At 40.0% G+C, this 24,482-nt stretch overlaps 1 protein-coding gene across 2 annotated transcripts in view; it reads left to right on the top strand.

Annotated features, from left to right (window-relative positions):
- The window catches only part of slc39a14 (solute carrier family 39 member 14), a 60,778-nt gene extending 36,771 nt beyond the window's left edge, over window positions 1-24,007 (top strand). Inside the window, exons 4-9 of one of the 2 annotated variants that reach the window (XM_034692339.1) lie at window positions 6,721-6,890; window positions 9,245-9,367; window positions 15,866-16,039; window positions 16,606-16,825; window positions 16,919-17,103; window positions 19,525-24,007. In XM_034692339.1, the coding sequence (XP_034548230.1) occupies window positions 6,721-6,890; window positions 9,245-9,367; window positions 15,866-16,039; window positions 16,606-16,825; window positions 16,919-17,103; window positions 19,525-19,677 (1,025 nt within the window). In that variant the 3' untranslated portion in view covers window positions 19,678-24,007. Of the gene's footprint in view, window positions 1-5,571; window positions 5,742-6,720; window positions 6,891-9,244; window positions 9,368-15,865; window positions 16,040-16,605; window positions 16,826-16,918; window positions 17,104-19,524 lie in introns of both variants that reach the window. The other variant, XM_034692340.1, reaches the window with a different exon arrangement.
- The last annotated feature ends 475 nt before the right edge of the window (window positions 24,008-24,482 follow it).

The raw sequence follows: 24,482 nt of genomic DNA, 5'->3' as shown, positions 1-24,482 counted from the left end.
AGGTGTCAATCTGGGTACCATCAGTCAAACAGAAAAGCATCCCAGCTTCTACGCTGCTGTCACTCCGTACAGACTGCTGATTATAGTACACGCCCAGGTCAACGTCCTGGAGGGAAGCAATCGGTGTCTACAACTTTACATGTGGAGTAAAGCTTCAGCTGTTTTTGATGAAGGAAAGGGTCACTGTGTTACGGATGTGTAAGGAGAGCCAGAACCCAGATGCCGAGTCGAACAAAAAAACGTTTATTTACAAAAAAGGTAACAAACAGAAAATCACCTTGACGGGAAACGAGAACAAAAGGTCAGAAATAACGAAGGGTGTCCAGGAGGGAAAAAACTCACTAGAAAACAAAAACCAGAGTAACTACGCTGAGCACAATACTTAGACAGAAGATCTTTACGAAAGCGAGGACACACGAGACACAAGCATGAGCGGTAATCTTCTGGCACTGAGGAGAATTTGGAGCAGGCTTAAGAAGCCGGGCTGATTGCGGGATGAGAGGCAGGTGTGTCTTGTGAGCCTCGCTCCCGTGGAGATCGGCCCCGCCCCTCTGCATGTACCTGCTGAGGGAGAAAGGAAAAGGATCAGGAGGGAGGGCAAAACACACAAAAAAAAACAGACCATGACACACTGATTTAAACCATAGACTGTATAATAAACGGACGTAGTAAGCGTGACATCACCCATCGGTTTCTGAAGCACTGTTTTAAAGCCGATCGTTAGCGGTGCCATATTGGAAATGTTGAACTCAACCTAATGTCTGTTGAGCTACTGTGAGGTAAAGAGGTGGGCTTTTAGCCTTTTCGCTAACAGCTACAGTGTTCCCGCCTGTTAATCTAGTCAGCTCTGCCTCTCACTATGGAAAACTCATAATCTTAATATCCTTGAAACTGCCCCGTATAGTATGCGCTAATAGAGAGACTACATTGTTTCTTGAACCAGGCTGTAAACATGTTTATGTCTGCTGCAAAGATCGTCTTCTTTGAATGGGTGTGTCTGTGGTTTCCGGTGCTTTTACAAGTGGACACTAGAGAAACTGTAGTTTTTAACACTTCCACATTGGCTTAAATTCCTGCGGCCGGAGGTTGCTGCTTGTTCTAAACCAAGCGGCAACCTCGGGTCTTAAATATGAAGGAGGTGTTATAAACTGCAATTCATCGAGTGTCCACTAGAGGCTGGCTGCAGAAACACCGGAAACAACATACACACCCATTCAAAGAAGACGATCTTTACATCAGAAATAAACATGTTTACAGCCTGGTTCAAAAAACAGCTTCGGTCTGAAGAGCTTATTTCTCTATCTGCACACTGTGTGGGCGTGAATTTCTTTCTAACACGACAGTTCAGAAGATATTAAATTACAAGTTTTTGCCCAAATAAGGACATGACTGACTTGATTAACAGGCGGGAACACAAAGCTGTCGGTTAGGAGGCTCAAACCCCGCCTCTTAACGTCACCCTCTGCCTGGTTGAGTTCTGCATTACTAATATGGCTCCCGCCGCTCCCGTTCAAAACAGCGCTCAGGAACAGACGGGTGACGTCACAGATACTACCTCCATTAATTATACAGTCTATGGTTCAAACCAAGTGTCAACCTCCGGTCTTAAATATGAAGCCCATGCAGAAGTGCTAAAAACTGCAGTTCATTGAGTGTCCACTTGAGGCTGGCTCCAGAAGTACTGGAAACCACATACACACCCATTCAAAGAGACAAACTTTACAGCAGACATAAACCTGATTACAGCCTGGTTCAAAAACAGTTTAGGTCTGAGAAGCTAACTTCTCTATCAGGGTGAATTTTTTATACCTTACTATATTTGAAGATATCAAACTTACATGTTTTGCCCAAATAAGGGCATGGCTGACTTGATTGACAGGCAGGCACCCTGTAGCTGTTAGCGGAAATGCTAAAGGCCCGCCTCTTTACCTCACACTAGCTCGACAGAAGTTTGGTTGAGTTCAGCATTTCCAATATATAGCACCCGCTGAGGATCGACTTCAAAACAGGGCTTCTGAAACAGATGGGTGACGTCACTGATACTACATCCATCATTTATACAGTCTATGGTTAAAACATCTTGCTAATGACATGTGTGAGGTTCTTCCTTGAGTCTGCAGCAGAACTGATACAGGGTTTTCACAGTGCTTCATTACTTTAAAAGGATACTTAGAACAATAGCTTGCACCATAGCTTCACAGCAAGCAGGCCCTCAGTTTGAGTACATCCTCCCCCGTGTTTGTTTGGGTTTCCTGCAGCTGTTCTGGTTTCCCTCACCATTAGAAACATGATTCTCCTGTAAAGGCCTCAGTCGCTGCCTTCCGCCTGTAATACAAATCCAGTGAACAACTTTCCCCGTGGAGATCAGCAGACTAACAGGACTGAACTTTTACTTTTAACCCACTTTATTTAGAAAACTTTGAAGGGCTTACTTTGGACAAATGTGTTCTCCTTCATCGTCCACTGATACGTCTTTAGCTGGTCTCAACCTTGGCCCTACACCTGAAGGCAGCTTATTTTGGCTCCAGAGCTGTTTGTTTTAGCCGAGACTGTTGAGATGTGCCGGCAGCAGGGAGGCAGATGCCATTAAAGTTCATCTCCACTGCAGCTCTCTGTACCAATCTGTGCTCGTTATCCAACTAAATCCACTCTGGTGTGATGAAACTGAAGGAAAAATTATGCAGAGTCATGAGGAGTTACCGGCTGCAACACCTGCGCATGCACCCATCTCCATCATGTTTAATAAGTAAGGATGTAAGGATATATCGAGAGACGTTTAAAAAATCAACACAAATAACGGTGGATTAAAATTGATTCAACATAATGTGTATCTGGATATTATTTTTAAACAGTAGAAGGCGCTATCTGCATTCCACTCCGCTTGTTCAACATCATGAAGTCTCTTGCGCTGCTCTCTCGTCACTCGCTGAGTGGAGGTGTTTTAAGTTTAAAGGGGGCTGCGGCTGAGTGACAGGTCCCCACGAGCGCTTTTTTTTCCCTGATTATGACCCCGTTGCGCTTCCGGCTGACACCTTAACGCTTTTAAATGTTTATTTTTCTCAATAAGAATGAGTAGACAGAAAACTGGACACTGAGTCCAAAATACAGTTGTGCTCATAAGTTTACATACCCTGGCAGAATTTATGGTTTCTTGGGTAGTTTCTGTTGTCATTATGATATAAAAAGAGTAAACACAGTTGTTTGATAAACACTTTGCTTCACCCATGTACGAACCATCCATTATCTTGACCGCTTATCCCGTTAGGGGTCACGGGGGGCTGGAGCCTATCCCAGCTGGCTTTGGACGGAACGCAGGGTACACCCTGGACAGGTCGCCAACCTATCACAGGGCTAACACAGAGAGACAGACAACCATTCACGCACACACTCACACCTACGGGCAATTTAGAGTGATCAATCAACCTGAGCATGCTTTTGGATTGTGGGAGGAAGCTGGAGAACCCGGAGAGAACCCACGCATGCACGGGGAGAACATGCAAACTCCACACAGAAAGGCACCCGCCCGGCCAGGGATTCGAACCAGGAACCTTCTAGCTGTGAGGCAACAGCGCTACCCACTGCACCACCGTGCAGCCCACTACTAACCATAAGTGAAAAAAAAATTTTCTCTTATCATTCATATTCTCTGAAAAATGGCCAAAAAAATCACAAATTCTGCCAGGGTATGTAAACTTATGAGCACAACTGTATGATCCTGTTCAGTCGTCCTGTTGCAGTAAATCCAGATGTTGTAGTCTGAGTCTTCACTCTATGACCATGCGTCCACGGAGATTATTTATAAGCCTGCTCCTCATGTTAGTATTCAGCATGTTTAACATTTTGAACACCTCATTATGATCCGTAGCTGTTTAATACTGTCAGTAATATATATTGTGTTGTGTGAAGGAAAATTTGATTCAGGGGAAAAAAAAAAATTTGGCATTATTTTTGACATGAAAAATGCTTCTGTTTTTTCAACGATTAAACAATAATTGATCATTAACATTTCCGAAGATCAATAACGGAAAATACTTGAAATTTACATCCATAATTTATGTTTCCAATTTTTTATTTTCAGAAAAAAAGAAAGGTGCATTACAAATTCACAGTCAGAAAAACATCCACACATCCCTAATTTAAAGAGATTGACCTTATTTGTTTTGATATTTAAAATTTTCATTTTGGAATCGTTCACTTTCCATTTCTCTAGAATTGTTCTGAAATTTTCCAACAAGGTATTTTTGTATGGTGATTTTAGTTTTTTTTTGCAAAGTGCTGAAAAAAAATGTGCAGTGGTTTTATTTGAGTTACAACACACCGTAAAAATTAAAAAGGATGACTTTGTTTACAAAGAAATATAAGAGAACAAATATATATTGCAACTGTGCATATCTGAGAATTTAAATAAAATCATAGTTATATAAATTTTGAGTTAAAGGTGACATATCACGCTTTTGTCATCAATATATATTGGTCTAAGAGGTCCCCAAACATGTCTTTAAAGTTTATGCTCAAAAAAACACTTTGAAATCAGATTTTGGTCTGCCTGAAAAACCCTCTTCTTCAGTCCTCCTCAGAACAGTCTGTTTTCTCTCTGACCACGCCCCCTCAGGAAGTGGATGTGCCTCGGCTTTCCAGCACGTTGATCTAATGTTTACATGTTGGCTGAATATACACGGCTGCTCACAGACCCGTGTTACTTCAACCCTCTGAATCTGATCCAGAATCTGATCCTGACGGAGAGGCGCCTGCAGCAGGACCTTTCTGAACCATTGGTCACAGATTTAGTGTTTCTTGATGTTTTATTTGTCAGTATGTAGACGTGTGTCTTGGTACACAGCTACAGCTACGACATGTAGCTATGTAGCTATGCTAACTAGCGCTAGCACTTATCCATGATAAATAAAATTCATCCACTAGATCTTCAAATCTGCAGACGTGGGGAGTAAAACCGACCTTTGTGTTTATTAAGACAGCCTACAACTAGCATGCCTCCCTCCTAAGCTCCTTGTTAGCACACATGTGTGCAGGTAATGAAAAACGGAGGAGGGGATTCAGTATTATTTTATACAGTCTATGGGCTGAACAAGTTCTGAGCTCTGACTCCGTGACAGACCGGATATTGTTGTGACGTAACAAAAACAAGGAAGTCTGAAACGGCTGGTTTCACACACATTTACAGAAAGGTGGAGAAATCAGAACAGGGGCAGAATGGATTTTTTTCATTCTCAGGGGGTTTGTAGACATGCCAGGGAAACATCTTTCAGGTAGAGAACCATTAAAAAGTCAATTTTGCATGATATGTCACCTTTAAATCCAGTTTTCTTCAGTTAGAGAATCGTGAGTGAGTCGTATTGTGAACCATAAATCAGGATTCAAATTGAATCGTGGGTTGAATGTATCCTTACATCCCTATAATCCCTATTAATAACAAGTGTATATGAAAGAAAAGGTTGTTGTTGTGTTTCAGGGTGATCAGCCTGCATCCCCTGCTGCATCTCCACTCACTACACACAGCACTTTGTTTTAATGTTCCTCCTCTCTCTTCCATCCCCTCACCTGTCACTCAAGTGTGGGGCTTTTCTTTCCTGAGTGTGAGTGTGATCAATGCCTTCTCCCTCACCGGAGTCTTCATCGTGCCTCTCATGAAGACGCGCCACATGAAGCAAGCGCTCGTCTATTTCATCGCTCTCGCAATCGGCACACTGTTCTCCACCGCCGTCCTGCAGCTCCTGCCAGAGGTTTGCCATCCATCGATCCCAAATCCTCTTCTGTCTCTGCATCTTTTTTTTTTTTTACAACTCATTAACATTTGCATTCATATCTCAAGACGCACACACCAAAATCCCTGGTTCACTTTAATGCCACAAGGCTTAAAAAACATTCAAGTGCACCTTTGGCCCAGGCTCCTTTTGTCTTTCATGCAGTCACGTCTATTTCCTCTGCTTCCTGCATTTGTTTTCGTCGCTGTGGTTTTCTGAGGGCACCGTGGAAGATTGTGGTTTTTGTCTTCTCTCACTGCATCACCAACCATCTGGGGGGGTGTTTAAATTGTGGTTTTTGTATCTGCACCTTCCCCAGAATTGAGATCTAGGCCAGCTTTGTGGGTTTGCAGAAATCAGAACAGCTCTCGGCCTCAGTTAGAAAGGCAGCAGACTCAAAACGTGCCCCACAAACACAGCAGATTCACACACTTCAGACTGTTTCATGCAGCCATACAGAAAGGTAGCATTGTGCCCTTCAAATTGCAACCCGACCCCTCGTTAGCTGTGCTCTTTCTGCTGCTGTCCGGCTATTTAAAGTTCATTTGACCCCCTTTTGTGTCTGCAGTGATAGCTAGTTCGACCCTGAGGCTAGGACAGTGGTGCAGATCCACCTGAGTGGACGAGGAAGTGTTTGTGTGCGTGTTTGATAATTTGCTTAATTACTTCCTCTTTCTTTCCAAAGAAATGCATGGGGTTCACAGACAAACACAATGAACTCTTCTCTTCTGTGCTAATGAGAGGGGGTGTCACTTCTGTTGATGGATGGGTAATGAGCCTGTTGAACCTTTGACATCTCTTTTTTTCCCAGGTTGCTTTTATTGACTTCTTCCTGGTTGGTGTGTAATTTTGGTTCCTTCCCCTGTGGTGGTGATTAATCCAATAAAATCAATTCTTAACTAACTTCCTCTCTCTTTTCCTCTCTCCTTCTTTCCTCCGCCTCCTCTCTGTCGATCAGTGTGGGGTTATGGGATCCTGTGTGTCACGCTGATCTCTCTGTGTTCGCTGGTGGGGGCCAGCGTGGTGCCCTTCATGAGGAAAACCTTTTACAAGCGGCTGCTGCTCTACTTCATAGCCCTGGCCATTGGCACGCTCTACTCCAACGCGCTGTTTCAGCTCATCCCAGAGGTAGTGTTGACGCTGCCGTGACTCACCTAGCTACAGTTTCATCACAGAGCCTTCTCTGTGCAGTGTTACTAAGGAGTCTCAAGAAAAAAGATGACGAGCATTAGGAGTTGTTGTATGTAATATTTGGCAACAGGCTGGTGTGCTCTGATTGGCTGAATTGAGCAACAAGCTGAACTCAGCTCATCTTTATTTATAAAGCATCTTTCATACAAACAAGCATACCGCCTAGAGTGCTTCACAAAAAAACAGAGAGACAGAAAACCACAGAAATGGGTAAAATAATAAAAGACATAATCATAAAAAAAAATACTTCAAAGTAAAATCCAATTACAAAACTACAAATATCTAAATCAGGGGTGTCAAACTCATTTCAGTTCAGGGGCCACATACAGCCCAATTTGATCTCAAGTGGGCCGGACCAGTAAAACCATAGCATAGTAACCTATAGAGAAGGACAACTCAAAATGCTTCCCTTTGTTTTAGTGTAACAAAGTACATGTACATTCTGAAAATGTTCACATTACATGAACTATCCTTTAGAAAAACAGCCGTTGTATTTTTGGCCATGATGAGTCTCCAAGTGGGACCTGTGACGTACGCACATGTATAGTAGGCATGTGCACGATACGTGGCTCCTTTTTTCAAAGAAGGTGGATCCACCACTCCTGCTGTTAAAAGTGTACATATGCAAAAACTTTAGTGTCCATTGGATCTTGAAGTGCTCAAAAAAGTCTATGAATTTCCACTAGATTATGCAAACTGCAAATATTCTCCCGGAGCGCCGTTCAGGTGCGCTCCATCAGCACTATGATTGTATGCGACCCCCAGAGGACAAATCTGAAATAGCAGTTACTTTTATTGAAACATTTTAGCTAACGTCTTCTCTGTAATTGTTTCACTTTGGGAAGTCATCCACAGGCCGGATTGGAAACTCTTGCGGGCTGGTTTTTGGCCCACGGGCCGTATGTTCGACACCCCTGATCTAAATGTTGTACATTTTAGTGATAAAATAAAAATAGAATTGAAAATATATTAATAACAAATAGAATAAAATTAGTACAGTAAAGTCAATAAAATAAATAGATATAATAAAATGACTACAGTAAATTCAATAAATTAAATTTAATACAGTCAAGTCAATACAATAAATAGATGTAATAAAATGAATACAGTAAATTCAATACATTAAATTAAATACAGTCAAGTCAATAAAATAGATATAATAAAATGAATACAGTAAATTCAATACATTAAATACAGTCAAGTCAATGAAATAAATAGATAAAATAAAATGAATACAGTAAATTCATTAAATTAAATACAGTCAAGTCAATGAAATAAATAGATGTAATAAAATGAATACAGTAAATTCAATACATTAAATTAAATACAGTCAAGTCAATAAAATAAATAGAAATAATAAAATTAATATAGTAAATTCAATAAATTAAATTAAATACAGTCAAGTCAATAAAATAAATAAGTAAATTCATTAAAATAAATACAGTTAAGTCAATAAACAAATAAAATCAATTAAGTAAAGTCAATAAAATAAGGATAGAAAGCAAATAAAAATTAGTTTAAGTTTCAAAAGATCAGATCAATACAATAGATAAATTAATTACTAAATAAATAAATAAGATAAATAAATGTTATAACAATTATTGTAATAATAATCCAGTCAACATGGCTTCAAACAATCATTCAACAGGCTTAACCAAATCAATTTTGTTATATATAAAAATATACATACACATTTATTTGTAAACAGAGGTTTAATTACAAAGGTTAAAACATGTACATGTTTAGTCTCAAGTTTTTAAAGTTAAATAAATTGGGTTTAGTTGAAGAAAGCATCAGTTCATGTCAAAGTCACACCCTGTATCCCACATTTTGTCGGTCTAGACAGTACTTAACCTCATAACAGCGCTCACACACCTCACACCAGCAGTTTTGTAAGTTATTCTAAGTCTGAGGAGAGACAGTCAGCTTTACCTCAGATTAGAGTCTTCTGAAACATCCTCCCTACATCTTAAAATAATCTCCACTCCACGTGGTTTTATTGTTCACGTTTGTGTAATCGTGGTCAAAAAGTTAAACCATCCAAAGACACTAATCGTGGTGATGTCTCCTCAGAGATTATAAAGCTTCTTACTCATCAGCTGACCATGACAGAGGACAAAAACACAGCTTCATGTTTCTTTGCTTGACTAACTTGAGAGCTCAAAACAAACAGTTCACAAACCACTTAGACCTAAACTGATAAATTAACACCTTTCAGAAACATGCCCACTGCTCAATGTTGAGTTGTAATGATGTGCGTGTAAGCTAACATCTTATTCCCTCTTTTTTAGGCCTTTGGTTTTGACCCCATGGTGGATTTTTACATGTCCAAGTCTGCGGTGGTGTTCGGAGGATTTTACCTTTTCTTCTTCACTGAAAAAGTCCTCCGAGTTCTCCTGAAGCAGAAAGACAGGGTGAGTACTCCGCAGATGAGATGTGGTGTGAGTGTTTCACGGTTGGATACAGGTGGTGGAGGGGAGAGTTGCAGATTGGAATCAACGAGCACATCCATAAAATATGTAACAGCAGTATACGTGTCAGCTTTAGTAAAAGTTGTAGCCTGGGAACCGGACTGATATGCAAGCTCATGTTTTATTTGTGCTGGCAGGCGCATGTGGGCTCCTCCAGTTCAGAGAGATTTCCATTTTCAACACTTTATATCTAATCCTGGGCTGGGTTTGAGCAGTTTTGAGGACTACAGTACCACTAAATTATGACCTCGGGAGACAAATTTAGATGTCTTAAAATGAACATGCTTTAAATAATGTCATGGCGTGAAGTTGGAACTGTTCATTCGTCGGGAGTCCTGTTAGATTTAGAGATTAGAAGTCCAGGTTTTTACAAAAGTCAACCGTTCAAATGTCTTGAATTATAGGAAAAATGTATTCTGACTCCAAAAGTGACACAACCAAACAGCAGCTTAGTCACCCAACCAACAACTAGAGATGAGTCATGATTTTCAAAAATTAAAATATCTGTGACTATTATCTCATCTTTACAAGGTATTTTTCCTGTTTCTTTTACCAGCCCCTGGTTGTACTGCGATACAACAGCCTGACAGTGGTTGTAGGGCATCTGAAATCTGTATACTTTTTGCCTTTGAGTGACACAAGACTTTCATAATAATGTAATAATGTTCCAAATAACATAAGAAAGCATGAGTACTGGGGAAAAACGCAGAGACTTCTGCAGAAACAAAGAGTCCTGGGAGGAACTTTGACTAAAAAGAGGTTAAGTGCAAACTTCATAGGTAAAAGTAGAATATATAGATCTTATCTAAAACATCTTTGCACTGTCATCAAATGAGTGCCTCTCTCTCTCCCTCTCCTTAATCCTGCAGGGGGGGCAGGGAACTGTTTTAATACTCAATGAATAGTCAGCAGTGACTATCCAATAGTATTTAGTCTTGAAATTCCCGTCACTACAAAAAACTAAGAACCACAAACAGAATATTTGTAACCTCAGTATGTAGTTGGTTTAGTGTTCCTTACTGAAGTTAAAACAAGTCACGTTTTCTTTCACAGTTCATTAACAAAAACACAAAAACTGTTCGTTCATTCAATCCAGTTCACCGTTGTTTTCAGTTCAGGTCGGCTCACTTTCAACACAAAACAGAATTCAGCTCAAAAGAGAGTTAGAGAGGGGGAAGAAGTCAAACAGGTAAGGCCCATTCACAAGTCCGTCAGTTGTCAGCTGGCTCTGTCAGAGCAGCCGCTGTGTTTCTCTTGTTACGCCTGACAAAGGAGAAACTGGAGCCCAACATAAAAGTGACCCCCTCCTCTGACTAGTCACTCTCAAGGAAGAGCAAACAAACAAGAATCTGAGGTCCACAATCTCTGATTTATTTTAACACCCAGGAAATAATGACAAAGACTTCAGGGAGACTAAAAACCCAAATACCCCAAACAACTCTTTGATAACCTAAACTATCTATTATTATTACTACTATATATTACTATTATTATTGTTGTTGTTGTTGTTATTAATAATAATAATAATAATATTATTAAAAATAATGAACATAATAATAATAATATTATTGTTATTATTATTATTATTATTATCATCATTATTATAATCATTATTATTATTAATAATATTATTATTGTTGTTATTGTTACTATGATTATTATTATTAATAAAAATAATAATATTGTTATTATTGTTAGTATTATTATTCATAATAATGTTATTATTGTTGTTATTTTTATTATTATTATTATTAATAATAATATATTGTTATTATTGCTATTATTAATATTAGTATTAATAATAATATTAATAATAATATTGTTATTATTATTATTATCATTATTATTAATAATAATAATATTATTGTTGTTATTGTCATTAGAATTATTATTATTAATAATAGTAATTTTGTTATTATTGCTATTATTATTATTGCTATTATTATTATTATTATTATTATCATTATTAATAATGATAATAATAATATTGTTATCATTGTTAATGTTATTATGATTATTATTATTACCAAAGCAATAATAATAACAATAAAATATACTGTTATTATTGTGTGTATATTACTATTATTATTTTGTATTCAACAATAGTTATAATAACAATACATAGAATAATAATAATATTTTTTATTATTATTATCATCATTATTATTCATAATAATAATAAAATAATAAAATGTTTAGTTGTTGTTCTTGTTATTATAATGACTATAATGCAGTAGTACTTAATAATAATCATGTATTGTTATTAATAATTATAAATATGATGAAATGATCACTCTATTATTATTGAATATGACATCTAATATTTTTTATTACTATTATTTTTATTATTATTATTATTATTATTATTATTATTATTATTATTATTATCTAAACCCAAGTCAAATAGATCTAAGAAAAGACAGAGACTTATGTTCCTTCCTCACATCATTGTTCATGATTTGATTTGATTCAGTCACCCTCCAGTATAACTTCAGATCATCTTAACATGCTGTAAGATTGTTATCAGGCGGTTTAACATTTACCAAAACTATTAATCGCTCTCGGCGTTCCCGTGACGCACAGTTGAACAGCTGTGTTGTGTAATATTTGTACGTCAGTGGCAGGTTTGGCGGGTTGCACTAACGTTATTTCTGTTTGCCACACCAAAGGCGTTTACAGTTGTAGAACCACACGCCTGCAGGGATTGTGTGCTACATTCATGGCCCTGTTGTTAAAAGACATGTTATGAAGTTTTACTCTGAAGCCCTCAATTACAGAGTCACTATTTAATGAATAAAGTGCTGATTATTCTCTGCTTCTAGCTGCTTGTGATATCATCTTTTAATATTTTTGTACAAATAAGATGGACAGAAAGATGGATAGATACTTCATTAACCCTTTCTTTAATCATGCTGTCATAGCAGCTACAAGCACACCTCACACTGAACATGAAAACAAGACTGAAGAATACTTACTAAGTTACAAACACACTAAAACTAACACATGAGACACTTGAGAGATGTCTGAACAGATGTAGTAAAATATCCAGCATGCAAAAGTGTCATGTATCGTCTAAAAAACTCAATATATACACCTTTTATACCGTGCATTAATATACAGTATGTTTACGTTGCTGCTTTTGGTACATGGGTGCACATTCTTCTTCCTTTTTTTGCACAATTAAACAGTCTAATCAGGCAGGAGGAAGGACCCTTAAAACAATAATAAAGCTCTGTGCCTCTTCCTTTTAATCTAATTTCACACAAGTAGTTCATAAACAGAAGGTAAAAACATGTCAGTACGGTCAAAATATTCAGAATCTGCTGCTCTAACTGTGATCCATGTAATGTTTTGACGCAGGAAAGCCAAAGATTTATCTTTATTTCCTGTTTTCAAGCTCATTCTGTGTCAAATTCACACTAGTTTAAAGGGATTTCTTTTAGTTTTAGTTCTTGCCTCAACCTGCTAGATTTACTTGTTTTTGTAACTGTGCTGTGTTGAGGTTAGTTGGCATCTAGTCCTTATTTTGAAGTCCTCTATATATATGATTGTCTGTGTGCTGTTCCAGTGTTTTGGTTTTTGCCCCTCAGCCTCCTGGCAGCTGTGCCTCTGCTGCATATCTGCATAAATCCAAGCAGTGTATGTTTATGTGTGTATGTGTCACCTTACAGCTGAAACACTAATCTACACGCGACTTTCATAAATGGATCGTCACTGCTCCAACTTCCAGATTTCCTCTTGTTTCAAACCATTTTTAAAAACCCTTTATTGAAATTCTGTGTTGCACATGTTCACACAGCTTTCGAGACTTGCTGGATTCTCTCTCAGAGAGCCTCCGGAAAGAACGAGAGGAAGGTGAACAGGGACAGTTGCTCCACCTTGTGGTTGCACAGCTTTGTGCCATATGGTCCAGCCGACCTACTTAACAGCTCACACATGGACCTGTTGATCCTATTAGAGGAGGTCTCTGACCTGGACTGACACCTGCTGGGCTGCTTTCAGGGTTTTGAAGTCTGTTCAGAATGACTCCGAATGTGACAGAGAAATTATTTCAACAAAAAGACAGCGTCCTTGTAACTCGTAATCTCTAGGTTTTGTTGGTTTTGAGCTTGGACTGAATGTTGCCTGAGAGGCTCTGCTCAGGGCAACGTAATCCTTGAAGAGGAGAGGAATCATGACCTGTAGAAAGGGGCATTGGTAGTATCCATCCTCTCCACTCTTGAGTCAGTAAAAGAGACTTCTACATGAAAAAACACATTAAAGAAAACAGAGGATGTAAGATCTCTTTACACCTCCAGCAATCAGCCGGGGATATTCGACTTTCAGGTGAAATTTATGTAAAAATGTAAAAAGTTCCTGCTTCAGTGATATCATAAGATGACAGTAGGGCGTTTAAGTAGAAGCATGCAGTGGTCATTTCTTCATCTCAAACTATTTATTGAAACAAAAGCTAATAAAAGTGGAGGGTACACCACAACAACACATGTCAATGTCTCAATAACTTGTCATGTGACTTTGAGCATCAATTACAGCTCGACGACGTCTCCTGCTGTTCACAAGTCCACTTATTGTCTGCTGAGGCACTCAACTCTTCTTGAAGTGCTGCCTTCAGGCCACTCAAGTTCTCTAGACGACGATTCAGTACTGTTGTTTATGGATTGTTCGGTACGTCTTGGCCTCATGATAGACCTCTCCGAGTCCTTGAGCTATCATCACTATCATCTCTCTCTCTCTTCCTCTCCCTCTATCCCTCTCTCCAACACGGTCTCAGCAGATGTGTGTCTAACATGAGTCTGGTCCTGCTGGAGGTTTCTGCCTGTTAAAGGAAGTTTGTCCTTGCCACTGTAACTTGCTAAATGCTGCAAAGTGCTCTGCTCATGGTGGATTAAGATGAGATCAGACTGAGTCCTGTCTGTGAGATGGGACTGGATCTGATCCTGTCTTGATGTTGGGTCTTTGTTAATAATAGAACATAGAGTACGGTCTAGACCTGTTTGGAAAGAGTCTAAAGGTAACGTTTGTTGTGATTTGGCGCTTTATAAATAAAGATTGATTGATTCAATCAATCAATCTTTATTTGTTTAGCGCCAAATCACAACAAACGTTATCTCAAGACGCTTTTACAAACATAGGAGGTCTAGACCACTCTATGTCAAATTATGAACAGAGACCCAACTGCAAGACAGGGTAAGACTCAGTCTGACCCCACCTTAATCCATCATGAGCATTGCACATCGCAGTATTTAGCTAGTTACAGTGGTGAGGAAAAACTTCCTTTTAACAGGCAGAAACCTCAGGCAGAACCAGACTCAGAACCAGGAACTGCCAGTTCCCCCGGCAGTCTAGGCCTATAGCAGCATGACAAAAGCTGGTCCAAGCCTGATCCAGCTCTAACTATGAGCTTTGTCAAAAAGGAAAGTTTTATGCCTACTCTTAAAAGTGGAGAGGGTGTCTGCCTCCCGGACCCTGACTGGTAGATGATTCCAAAGGAGAGGGGCCTGATAAGTGAAGGTTCTACCTCCCATACTACTTTTAGAGATTTTAGGTACAACTAGCAAGCCTGCATGTTGGGAGCGTAGAGTTCTAGAGAGGTAATAGGGCACTATGAGCTCTTTAAGATACGAGGGTGCCTGATTTTAAAGGGCTTTGTAGGTTAAAAGAAGGATTTTAAATTCTATTCTACATTTTATTTGGAGCCAGTGTAGAGAAGCTAACACTGGAGAAATGTGATGATTGATGATGATGAAATGTGAACAGCATGATGAAGAGGACTGTTAGTGGACGATTTATGGATCAGACACTTGTTGTGACTTTGCAGTTAATCATCTTGTTAGAGAACAGCATGTCGTGCAATAAGTACTGAAACATTGAGCAGTTGGACATGTGCATTCAAAAGCTGAATATCTCTAACTTTTTGTGAGTAGTGTAAGTTAAATCAACTTTTCTCAGTTCAGCACTCATCTCAAGTTTATCAGTCAGTTCACAAAAGCACCAATAAAAAGTGGCATAGCTTTTCTTAACTCTCCTTCAAATCCTTTCTTTGACTTTCCCTTGAAACTGCAACACAGGGGGGGGCGGCTTAGCTCGGCGCTTAAACTGAGCGCCCCATGTATGTATGTGATAGATGTCAAAGTGGGTGGTCGGGTTCAAATCCAGGCCGTGGCCCCAATCCAAACTCTGTCTTCCTGGTCTCTTACACTATTCACCGTCCTAACGTTTGAATAAAGGCAAACAACAAATCTTAATAAATACAATAAGAGCACAGAAAAGAAAAGTGACATTGAAAAATCTCTTATGGTAACTAGTAGGAAAGTTTACTGGTAAAGAGTTAAAAAAAAAAGGTGTATAAAATAATTTCTTTTCTTTTCACTGTGTTCATTTTACTTTCTTCTTTAGGTTTCTTTTATTGATCATGATCTTTGTTTTCTTTCTGTGTCTCAGGGCCACGGTCACAGTCATTACCCCGGGCCGGATCATTACTCTGCACCTGACGGGGATGTGGAGGGGGTGGAGAAGGAGAAGCTGCAGCAGAACGGTGCAGCCACCGGTCTGGCTCTGGGCAAGGTGGACGCAGGAGAGGGAGAGCTCATGCTGAGTCCTGCACAGACTCCAGAGGTAAAGAAGGGCGAGAGAGAAACCTTGATTTATTATGTTTTTGTTTTTTTATTGTTTAATTTAATGTATGTATTGTTATTTAATTGTTATTTAATTGTATTATTTTATTATTATTATATTTTTTAATTGAATTAATTATTATTTTATTTTATTTTTATTTTATTTTATTTTTTAACTTAATTTAATATTATTTTATTATATTATTTTTATTTTATTTTATTTTTTAACTTAATTTAATATTATTTTATTATATTATTTTTATTTTATTTTTTAATTTAATTTAATATTATTTTTTTATATTATTTTTATTTTATTTTACATATTTTTATTTTCTAATTTAATTTAATATTATATTATTTTATTATGTTATTTTTATTTTCATGTTTTTAGCAAGCCTTTTTTGATTGAGTGCCTCTCTAACACTTAACTCAGATAGTTAGAGTATCTCACAATCCAACCTGCTACATCTGATCCCCACAAAATGACCCATCCAAACTCTGCGTTGATGTAATAAACACATCTTTGTTGACGATGTGGCGCTGACGTTTGACTGGTTTCCCTCTCAGGAGAGCCCTGACAGCGGAGGGCGATCCGGCGGCGGCTGCTATTGGCTGAAGGGGACGTCCTACTCTGACATCGGCACGCTGGCCTGGATGATCACACTGAGCGACGGCCTGCACAACTTCATCGACGGCTTGGCCATCGGAGCGTCCTTCACCGCCTCCGTCTTTCAGGGCATCAGCACCTCAGTGGCCATCCTGTGCGAGGAGTTTCCCCATGAGCTGGGTGAGTCTGGAGGAGAGCAGAAACACCACACCTGAAGTTTGTTCAGCCTTCAGACAACTTTTTAAACATTCTCCTCTTTGTTTTTTGTTTCAGGAGACTTTGTGATCCTGCTGAACGCTGGCATGAGCATACAGCAGGCTCTGTTCTTCAACTTCCTGTCCGCTTGTTGCTGCTACCTGGGCATGGGCTTCGGCATCCTGGCCGGCAACAGCTTCTCCCCCAACTGGATCTTTGCTCTGGCCGGGGGAATGTTCCTCTACATCGCTCTGGCTGACATGGTTAGTGTTTGGGTAAAATGCAGAATCTGTTTGTGCAGAATCAGATTGAAGTTTAGGAAGTGTGCTGGTTTTCATTTGCAATACAAGTAGTATCATCCAATAGCGTTTTGTCTGGGTGGGATGAAACAAACTACTCCGTAAAGCCAGAACCGACTGGCAGTTATCTAACATGATTTATTTGTAACTATAAAGTGCAGCCAACAATCCGCTCTCATTCTTGTGTTTGAAGTTGTTAACAAACAGAAAAGAAAGTCTCTCATAGTAGTCCTTTGTTCCTAATCGTTGGCTACAGCTCAAGCCCTGAAAAGTTAGTCATCACGTCCCGAGGCGTCAAGACGGCTGCTGATGAGGTCTGAGATTTGATTTTGGAAGATGCATGTGCTTTAAAGATAGTTTGGTTCTTGGAAAGGTCTTTCGCTGTTGACTCAAAGATCTCATTAAAAGCACAGGGAGTGATTTCTGTAGCAAAGAAATAACTCCCTGTTTCTAAGATAATAGTTTGCTCTCCACTGTGAGGGTGACGCTCTGAACTCCACGACCCTGCCACATCTCACATCATCAGCACACTTTGTGATGCATGTTCAGACTTTGAGAACCATTCCATGTGAAGCAAATCAAAGAGTTAATGTGAATATTTTCTCATTTTAAAGTACAATTTTTCATCGTTTTCACCGATGCCTGGTTGTAATAGCGTCTAAAAGGTGACATATCATGCAAAATCAACTTTTTAATGGTTCTCTACCTGAAATATGTTTCCCTGGCATGTCTACAAACCCCCCGGGAATGAAAAAAATCCATCCTGCCCCTGTTCTGATTTCTCCACCTTTCTGTAAATGTGTGTGAAACGAGCCGTTTCAGACTTCCGTGTTTTTGTTACGTAACAACAATATCCAGTCTGTCACGGAGTCAGAGCTCGGAGCTTGTTCAGCCCATAGACTGTATAAAATACAACTCAACCCCTCCTCTGTTTTTCATTCCCTGCACACATGTGTGCTAACAAGGAGCTTAGGAGGGAGGCATGCTAGTTGTAGGCTGTCTTAATAAACACAGAGGTCGGTTTTACTCCCCACGTCTGCAGATTTGAAGATCTAGTGGATGATTTTGATTTGTCATGGATAAGTGCTAGCGCTAGTTAGCATAGCCACATAGCTACATGTCGTAGCTGTAGCTGTGTACCAAGACACACGTCTACATACTGATAAATAAAACAACAAGAAACACTAAATCTGTGACCAATGGTTCAGAAAGGTCCTGCTGCAGGCGCCTCTCCGTCAGGATCAGATTCTGGATCAGATTCAGAGGGTTGAAGTAACGCGGGTCTGTGAGCGGCCGTGTATATTCAGCCAACATGTAAACATTAGATCAACGTGCCGGAGAGCCGAGGGCACATCCACTTCCTGAGGGGGCATGGTCAGAGAGAAAACAGACTGTTCTGAGGAGGACTGAAGAAGAGGGTTTTTCAGGCAGACCAAAATCTGATTTCAAAGTGTTTTTTTGAGCATAAACTTTAAAGACATGTTTTGGGGACCTCTTAGACCAATATATATTGATGAAAAAAGCGTGACATGTCACCTTTAAGGCTGATTTATACTTCTGCGTCAAATTGACAGTGAGAACTATGCACATAGCTGACGTGCACCTCCTCCAAAATGTAACTACAAGTAGAATCAACGCAGACCGTAAGCCCTGTGATTGGTCCGCTCAGCAGCATTGTAATTCACGCATTTACAGCACTTCCTGGATCCCCGCTCATCGGCCGTGTATTTCATCTCCTCCTCTCTATTCCTCATGTAATCATGTCTGCATGATAAACAGCAACATGTATCAGCTGTAGATTAACAGAACACGCTCTGAATCTCTGTGGAAAAGGAAACAGAGATCGTAGCTGGGCTGGAAGCAGGCGACCGGCTATCAGAGAGACCACACTGCCCTCAAGTGTTTTGGAGGATAATTGCTGCTCCACACGGACACATCGACGCACAAGGATGTGGCGCTCATGTCTGTGTCAGCCCCTGCTGCTCACCGCATTAAGTAACAAAAGAAGAAGAAGAAAACATTAGTGATGGTCAGAAAAAGGGATAATTGCAGAGACTGAACATGGCTGTGAAATGTAAACATACACGGTGCACTGCTGTGTTACAGAAACACAGACTTAAAGGTTGAGACAGACGCTGCCTGTGCTGGCTACTTGCAGCACCCTGTCCTGGTGCTGGTTAACACGACCGCCACACAAACGGACCGTGAACAGGACAGGTGTCTCGTAGAGTATTATTAGTCACTGTTGTCTCAACTTGACGTTTCAAATCTGCTGTCAGAGAGCTGGATTACAAATAATCACTGCCTAAATGCCAGTGATTATAGAATAGTTTTTTGGCTTGAGTGTCCCTCCCTGGTACTAATCAGACTTTCTGTTTCTCCCAGTTTCCAGAGATGAACGAGGTGAGTCGCGAGGAAGAGGACGCGGGCGGCAGCAGCTTCCTCCTCACGTTCGCCATCCAGAACGCCGGGCTGCTGACGGGCTTCGCCATCATGTTCTTTCTCACCACCTACTCCGGACAGATACAGCTGGTCTAGCGAGAGCCTCCTCCTCTGCACCAACACCAGCTTTGTGAGAGGAAACTAAAACATCAGCTGGTTTCAACGGACCACCAAGTGGAGGCACAGAGGCAGAAACTTTTTGTCCTTTTGTTCCTGCACACATCTTGGACTTTGGGGAGTTTGGGGAGTTTGGCGATGTGCAGCAGGAACACACTCTCCTCTGTCGCTGATATTTGAGAGGCGGTCCGTGCACGGTTCCCAGATGCAGTAGATCCCAAGCAGAGTGTGCGGCAGCCTTCTTTCTCAACCTTTATAAACCTTTTTCTGCTCAGTCACACTTCTAGAAACATCTCTGAACGTCGGCCTGAAGAGACAAGCTGATCCCTCATCTCTGAACACTGACCCACGTGCAATACCCAAACGTCTCTCTCTCTCTTCTCCGAGCTCTTATTCTCCCTCCCCTCCCTCTGTGGAAGTTATGGAGCCTCAAATGCTGACACTCAGATTATTTATGTCACTGACCCTCAGTGCTTCCTCAGGAGGTGGGAAAAGCACAATCAGGTCTCAGAAGCTGTATTATTACCCTTTCATCTTCATCTCCTCCAGACTGTAACCATTCCTCTCCTCTCCTCTCTTCCCTTCGTTTCACACCAAAAACAAATCTCAACTGACCTGAACTGGAATTTTAAATCAAGCGTGAATTTCCAGCTTGACTTCCTCGTTTGTGTGTCGATGTTATATTTTTGTATTCGTGTGAAATGATCCACCTTTTTGAAGACCAAATATGGGCCGACCATTAAGAACGGTGAAGGGCTACACACAGTGGCGTCTAGGAGGGCAAACTTTTCTCCTCCCTCCTCCTCTCTCTCTCTCCTCCTCTGGATGTGTCGTCATTCTCAGCATGCTGTTAGAAAACTCACATGAAGCTTGAGTCAGACATCCGGTCCTGAGTTTGTTGATCCAGACGGAGCAACACTGAGCGTCCTCTTGATTTACCATCTGTGCCCTTCATTCATTTAACATTGAATATCGGATTTTTTAAACTCCTTGTATTCTTGAACTTTAAGTGCAAATTTCTCTGGAGTCTTGGTTCAACCTGTAGACTGTTTTTCCTTTTTACTGTAAAGTTACAGTTTGAGCAACATACTGTAAGCTGAGGCTTTTAAATGCACACTTCCCCCTCTGGTCTCTGACCATATGCATACTGATCATACGTCATTACAGAAGGATTTATCTGTATACTGTACTGACAAAGACTTCAATGACAAACCCTCTGATTCTTTGTGAGTTCATCTTAATGGCTCAAAGTATGTGGACACACTTCTCTCCATCCCTGTTTGTAGATTTCAGGATTTGAAAAAGCCTCCGATTATTCTCTTTGTTAGCTTCCAGTGAAAAAAAACTAAGGGTCCATTTTTCAGTACTTGAAGAAAGTTGAAAAGTCAAAAACATCCTCCAACAATCGGGAATTAAAGACGCAAACTTTGCACCGAGGTCTTCATTTCAAACATGTAAATAAAAAGGAGTAAACACACAAACAAGCTGACAGAAAATAAGTACTTTAATCTTTTAAAACATGATACAAATCTAATTTTGAAGCCCATGCAGAAGTGCTATAAATTGCAATTCATCGAGTGTCCACTAGAGGCTGGCTGCAGAAACACCGGAAACCACACACACACCAATTCAAAGAAGACGATCTTTACAGCAGAAATAAACATGTTTACAGCCTGGTTCAAAAAACAGTTTAAGTCTGAATAGCTCATTTCTCTATCGGCACACACTCAGAACATGACTCAGTATTCTTGAAGATATTAAACTTACGAGTTTTGCCCAAATAAGGACAGAGCTGACTTGATTGACAGGCGGGAACACTGTAGCTGTTAATGAAAGGCTAAAGGCCCGCCTCTGTACCTCACACTAGCTTGAACGACGTTAGGTTGAGTTCAGCATTTCCAATAAGGCGCTTCAGAAACAGACGGGTGACATCACGGATACTACTTCCATTTATTATACAGTCTGATCGATGATTAAAGTACACAACATAAAAGTGTAGTGTAATGCTGATATCACTCCATGCACTGAAAGTCACCTGCTCCGCTCAATGCTAATATTGCTGGACAGGATCATAGACTGTAAATAAAAATGGACAGCGTTGCTCCGCCTCTTCCCGTTGTACGGTTCTGAAGCCAAAAAATCCCTCTCCTGGGCGCCGCCATTGTGCAGCCAGAGCCTGTGAACCCACTGTAATAAGCTCCGCCCTACAGCGTGACATCACAAGACGCTGTGTGTCCTTTGAAGTTTCACTCTACGGCGGCTGTGAATCAAAGGAAACAGGAAGTAAAACCCCGTTTTTTAAACTCTAATAACTAACGAAAAATAAACTTTTCAGAAAAAAGAGGCCTTGAACACAAAACAGTCAAATACTAACTACATATCACCACAGCATACGGATGTGAGAAACATTCGTACGACGTGTATTTATGTTTTAAAGTTTGACTGCTCCCCCATTCAAATGAATGGGGAGACGGATTTTTTGACCTATACTGCAGCCAGCCACCAGGGGGCAGACACACTGCTGAAAGCCTCACCACCAGCCACCGGAACCTCTCCCTTGGACAGGATCCAATATGAAAATGTCCGTTAGCCTGCTGATTTAGCATGCTAACCAAAACAAGCTTAGCTACATTGTTTGATGCTAACGGAAGCTAACGGTTTTACCTCACCTTAAGGTCTATGGTGTCAACAAGCAGGAGCTAAATGTGTCTGAACTTGATGTGTGATCAGTTTGCCTCTGCCGTTGCTCATGTTCGTGAGAGTTAATAACCGTCGTCAAGCGGTTCAGACCATAGACTGTATATATAATCCTGTTCCAGAACGCTGCCATCTTGTACATTTTCAGCAGCCAGAGAATTTGTGTTTCCACGGTAACAAGCTCCGCCCTACAACGTAGCGTCCCGAGGTCCTACGGAGTTTCCCTCAACGGCAGCTGTCAATCAAAGTAAACCCGGATGTAAAACCCAGTTTTTTAACCTCTAATAATGAGAAATTCAGAAAAAAGAGGCCTTGAACAAAACAGTCAAATACTAACTACATATCACCACAGCATACGGATGTGAGAAACATTCGTACAAGGTGTATTTATTTTTTTAAGTTTGACTGGAGACAGAGTTTTTGACCTATACTGCAACCAGCCACTAGGGGGAGCACTTTTTGTGGCGGCCTCACTTCAAGCCGAGCGAGATGAGGTCCATTTTATATACAGTCTATGGTTTTAACCAATCAGAATCAAGCCTCTTACACAACCGGAGGAGCAGTGAGAGCACTGTGTAATAAGAGGCCTTAAACATGACGTGTTCAGGGTTCGGGTGTCCACATACTTTTGGCTATTTTGTACGAAATGCATCTGAAGGTAAGCAGAGAGAGAAACGGTTCACGATCTGTGATGTTGATCGTTTGTTTGAGGGCTTAGGGGACCAGTTTGTTTTTGTTGTTGTTGTTGAACTAAAACCAATCATGTTACCTTCTGTAGAAGAAGCATTCACACCATTACAATCTTTCGTTCTGCTGCTGCGTGCGTCACAAATCGGCGCACGTCATCGCTTTTGATCCATGTTTACTGATATTTTAAAGTAACAATATTAAGAACTGCAAACGTTTCTCTTGATTTTAAATTAGCATTAAAAAAAACAACTTTTTATGAGAGATAGAAACCGGAAGCCATGATTGGTTCATGGAATCAATCTGTTGATCCTTTTATGTTGAGGGCAAGCCATTAACCTGGGTACCATGAGGTTTATATTACTGCTGCTTGATATGTATGATGAATGGGAGATTATTTATTGTTGTTTGAGCCATAAAATATTTATTTTATGCTTTACACCAAGAAACAGTGTTCAGTTTACCGCTACATTCAAAGCCATGATGGAAGAAAATATTTTAATCTCCATGTTTTGTTTTTTGTGTTTGTGTTTTTTAGTTTAGCGCCATGAGACATCTGTCAGAATATATCACAGACCTTTATCACACTGCACATTTACCTCTCTACCCGAGCTAATACACACAGTGTTACACATGAAGAGATATCCTAACTCACACATCAGGGGATGAATTCAGGAGCACACACACATATATATGACAATGAGACACATTCAACGGTGCAAACACGCTCAATCTTGTTCAGCATCAATCAACCAACCAATGACTGACTCTGCAGATTTTAATAATGATGGATGTACTTTTCAAACTGTTAATGCCCATTTTGAGAGAAAATTGTACTTACTGTAATTTAATGGACTCCTCATCAGCCTTCTCTGTGTCATGGGACTCTTGATTTTTTTTATAAAACATCCTTTTCCAAGAAAAATGTGTTTCCTGTTTCATCATTGACTCATTATCTGTGTTCATGATCCATAAAGTTAATTACAAAATTACAGGAAGTGTTTTCTTGTGGTTAAATTAATCAATCAATCAATCTTTATTTATACAGCGCCAAATCACAACAAACGTTATCTGAAGACTCTTTCCAAACAGAGCAGGTCTAGACCGTACTCTATGTTCTATTATTAACAAAGACCCAACATCAAGACAGGATCAGATCCAGTCCCATCTTACAGACAGGGCTCAGTCTGATCTCATCTTAATCCACCATGAGCAGAGCACGTTTATAGCATTTAGCAAGTTACAGTGGCAAGGACAAACTTCCTTTAACAGGCAGAAACCTCCAGCAGGACCAGACTCATGTTAGACACACATCTGCTGAGACCGTGTTGTGGTTGGAAAGAGGGAGATGAAGAGAGAGAGAGAGATGATAGTGGTGGGACAGATAGTAGTAGCTGTAG

Source organism: Notolabrus celidotus, chromosome 9, assembly GCF_009762535.1.
Source record: "Notolabrus celidotus isolate fNotCel1 chromosome 9, fNotCel1.pri, whole genome shotgun sequence".
NCBI lineage: Eukaryota > Metazoa > Chordata > Actinopteri > Labriformes > Labridae > Notolabrus > Notolabrus celidotus.
This window is presented reverse-complemented; position numbering and strand designations above follow the sequence as displayed.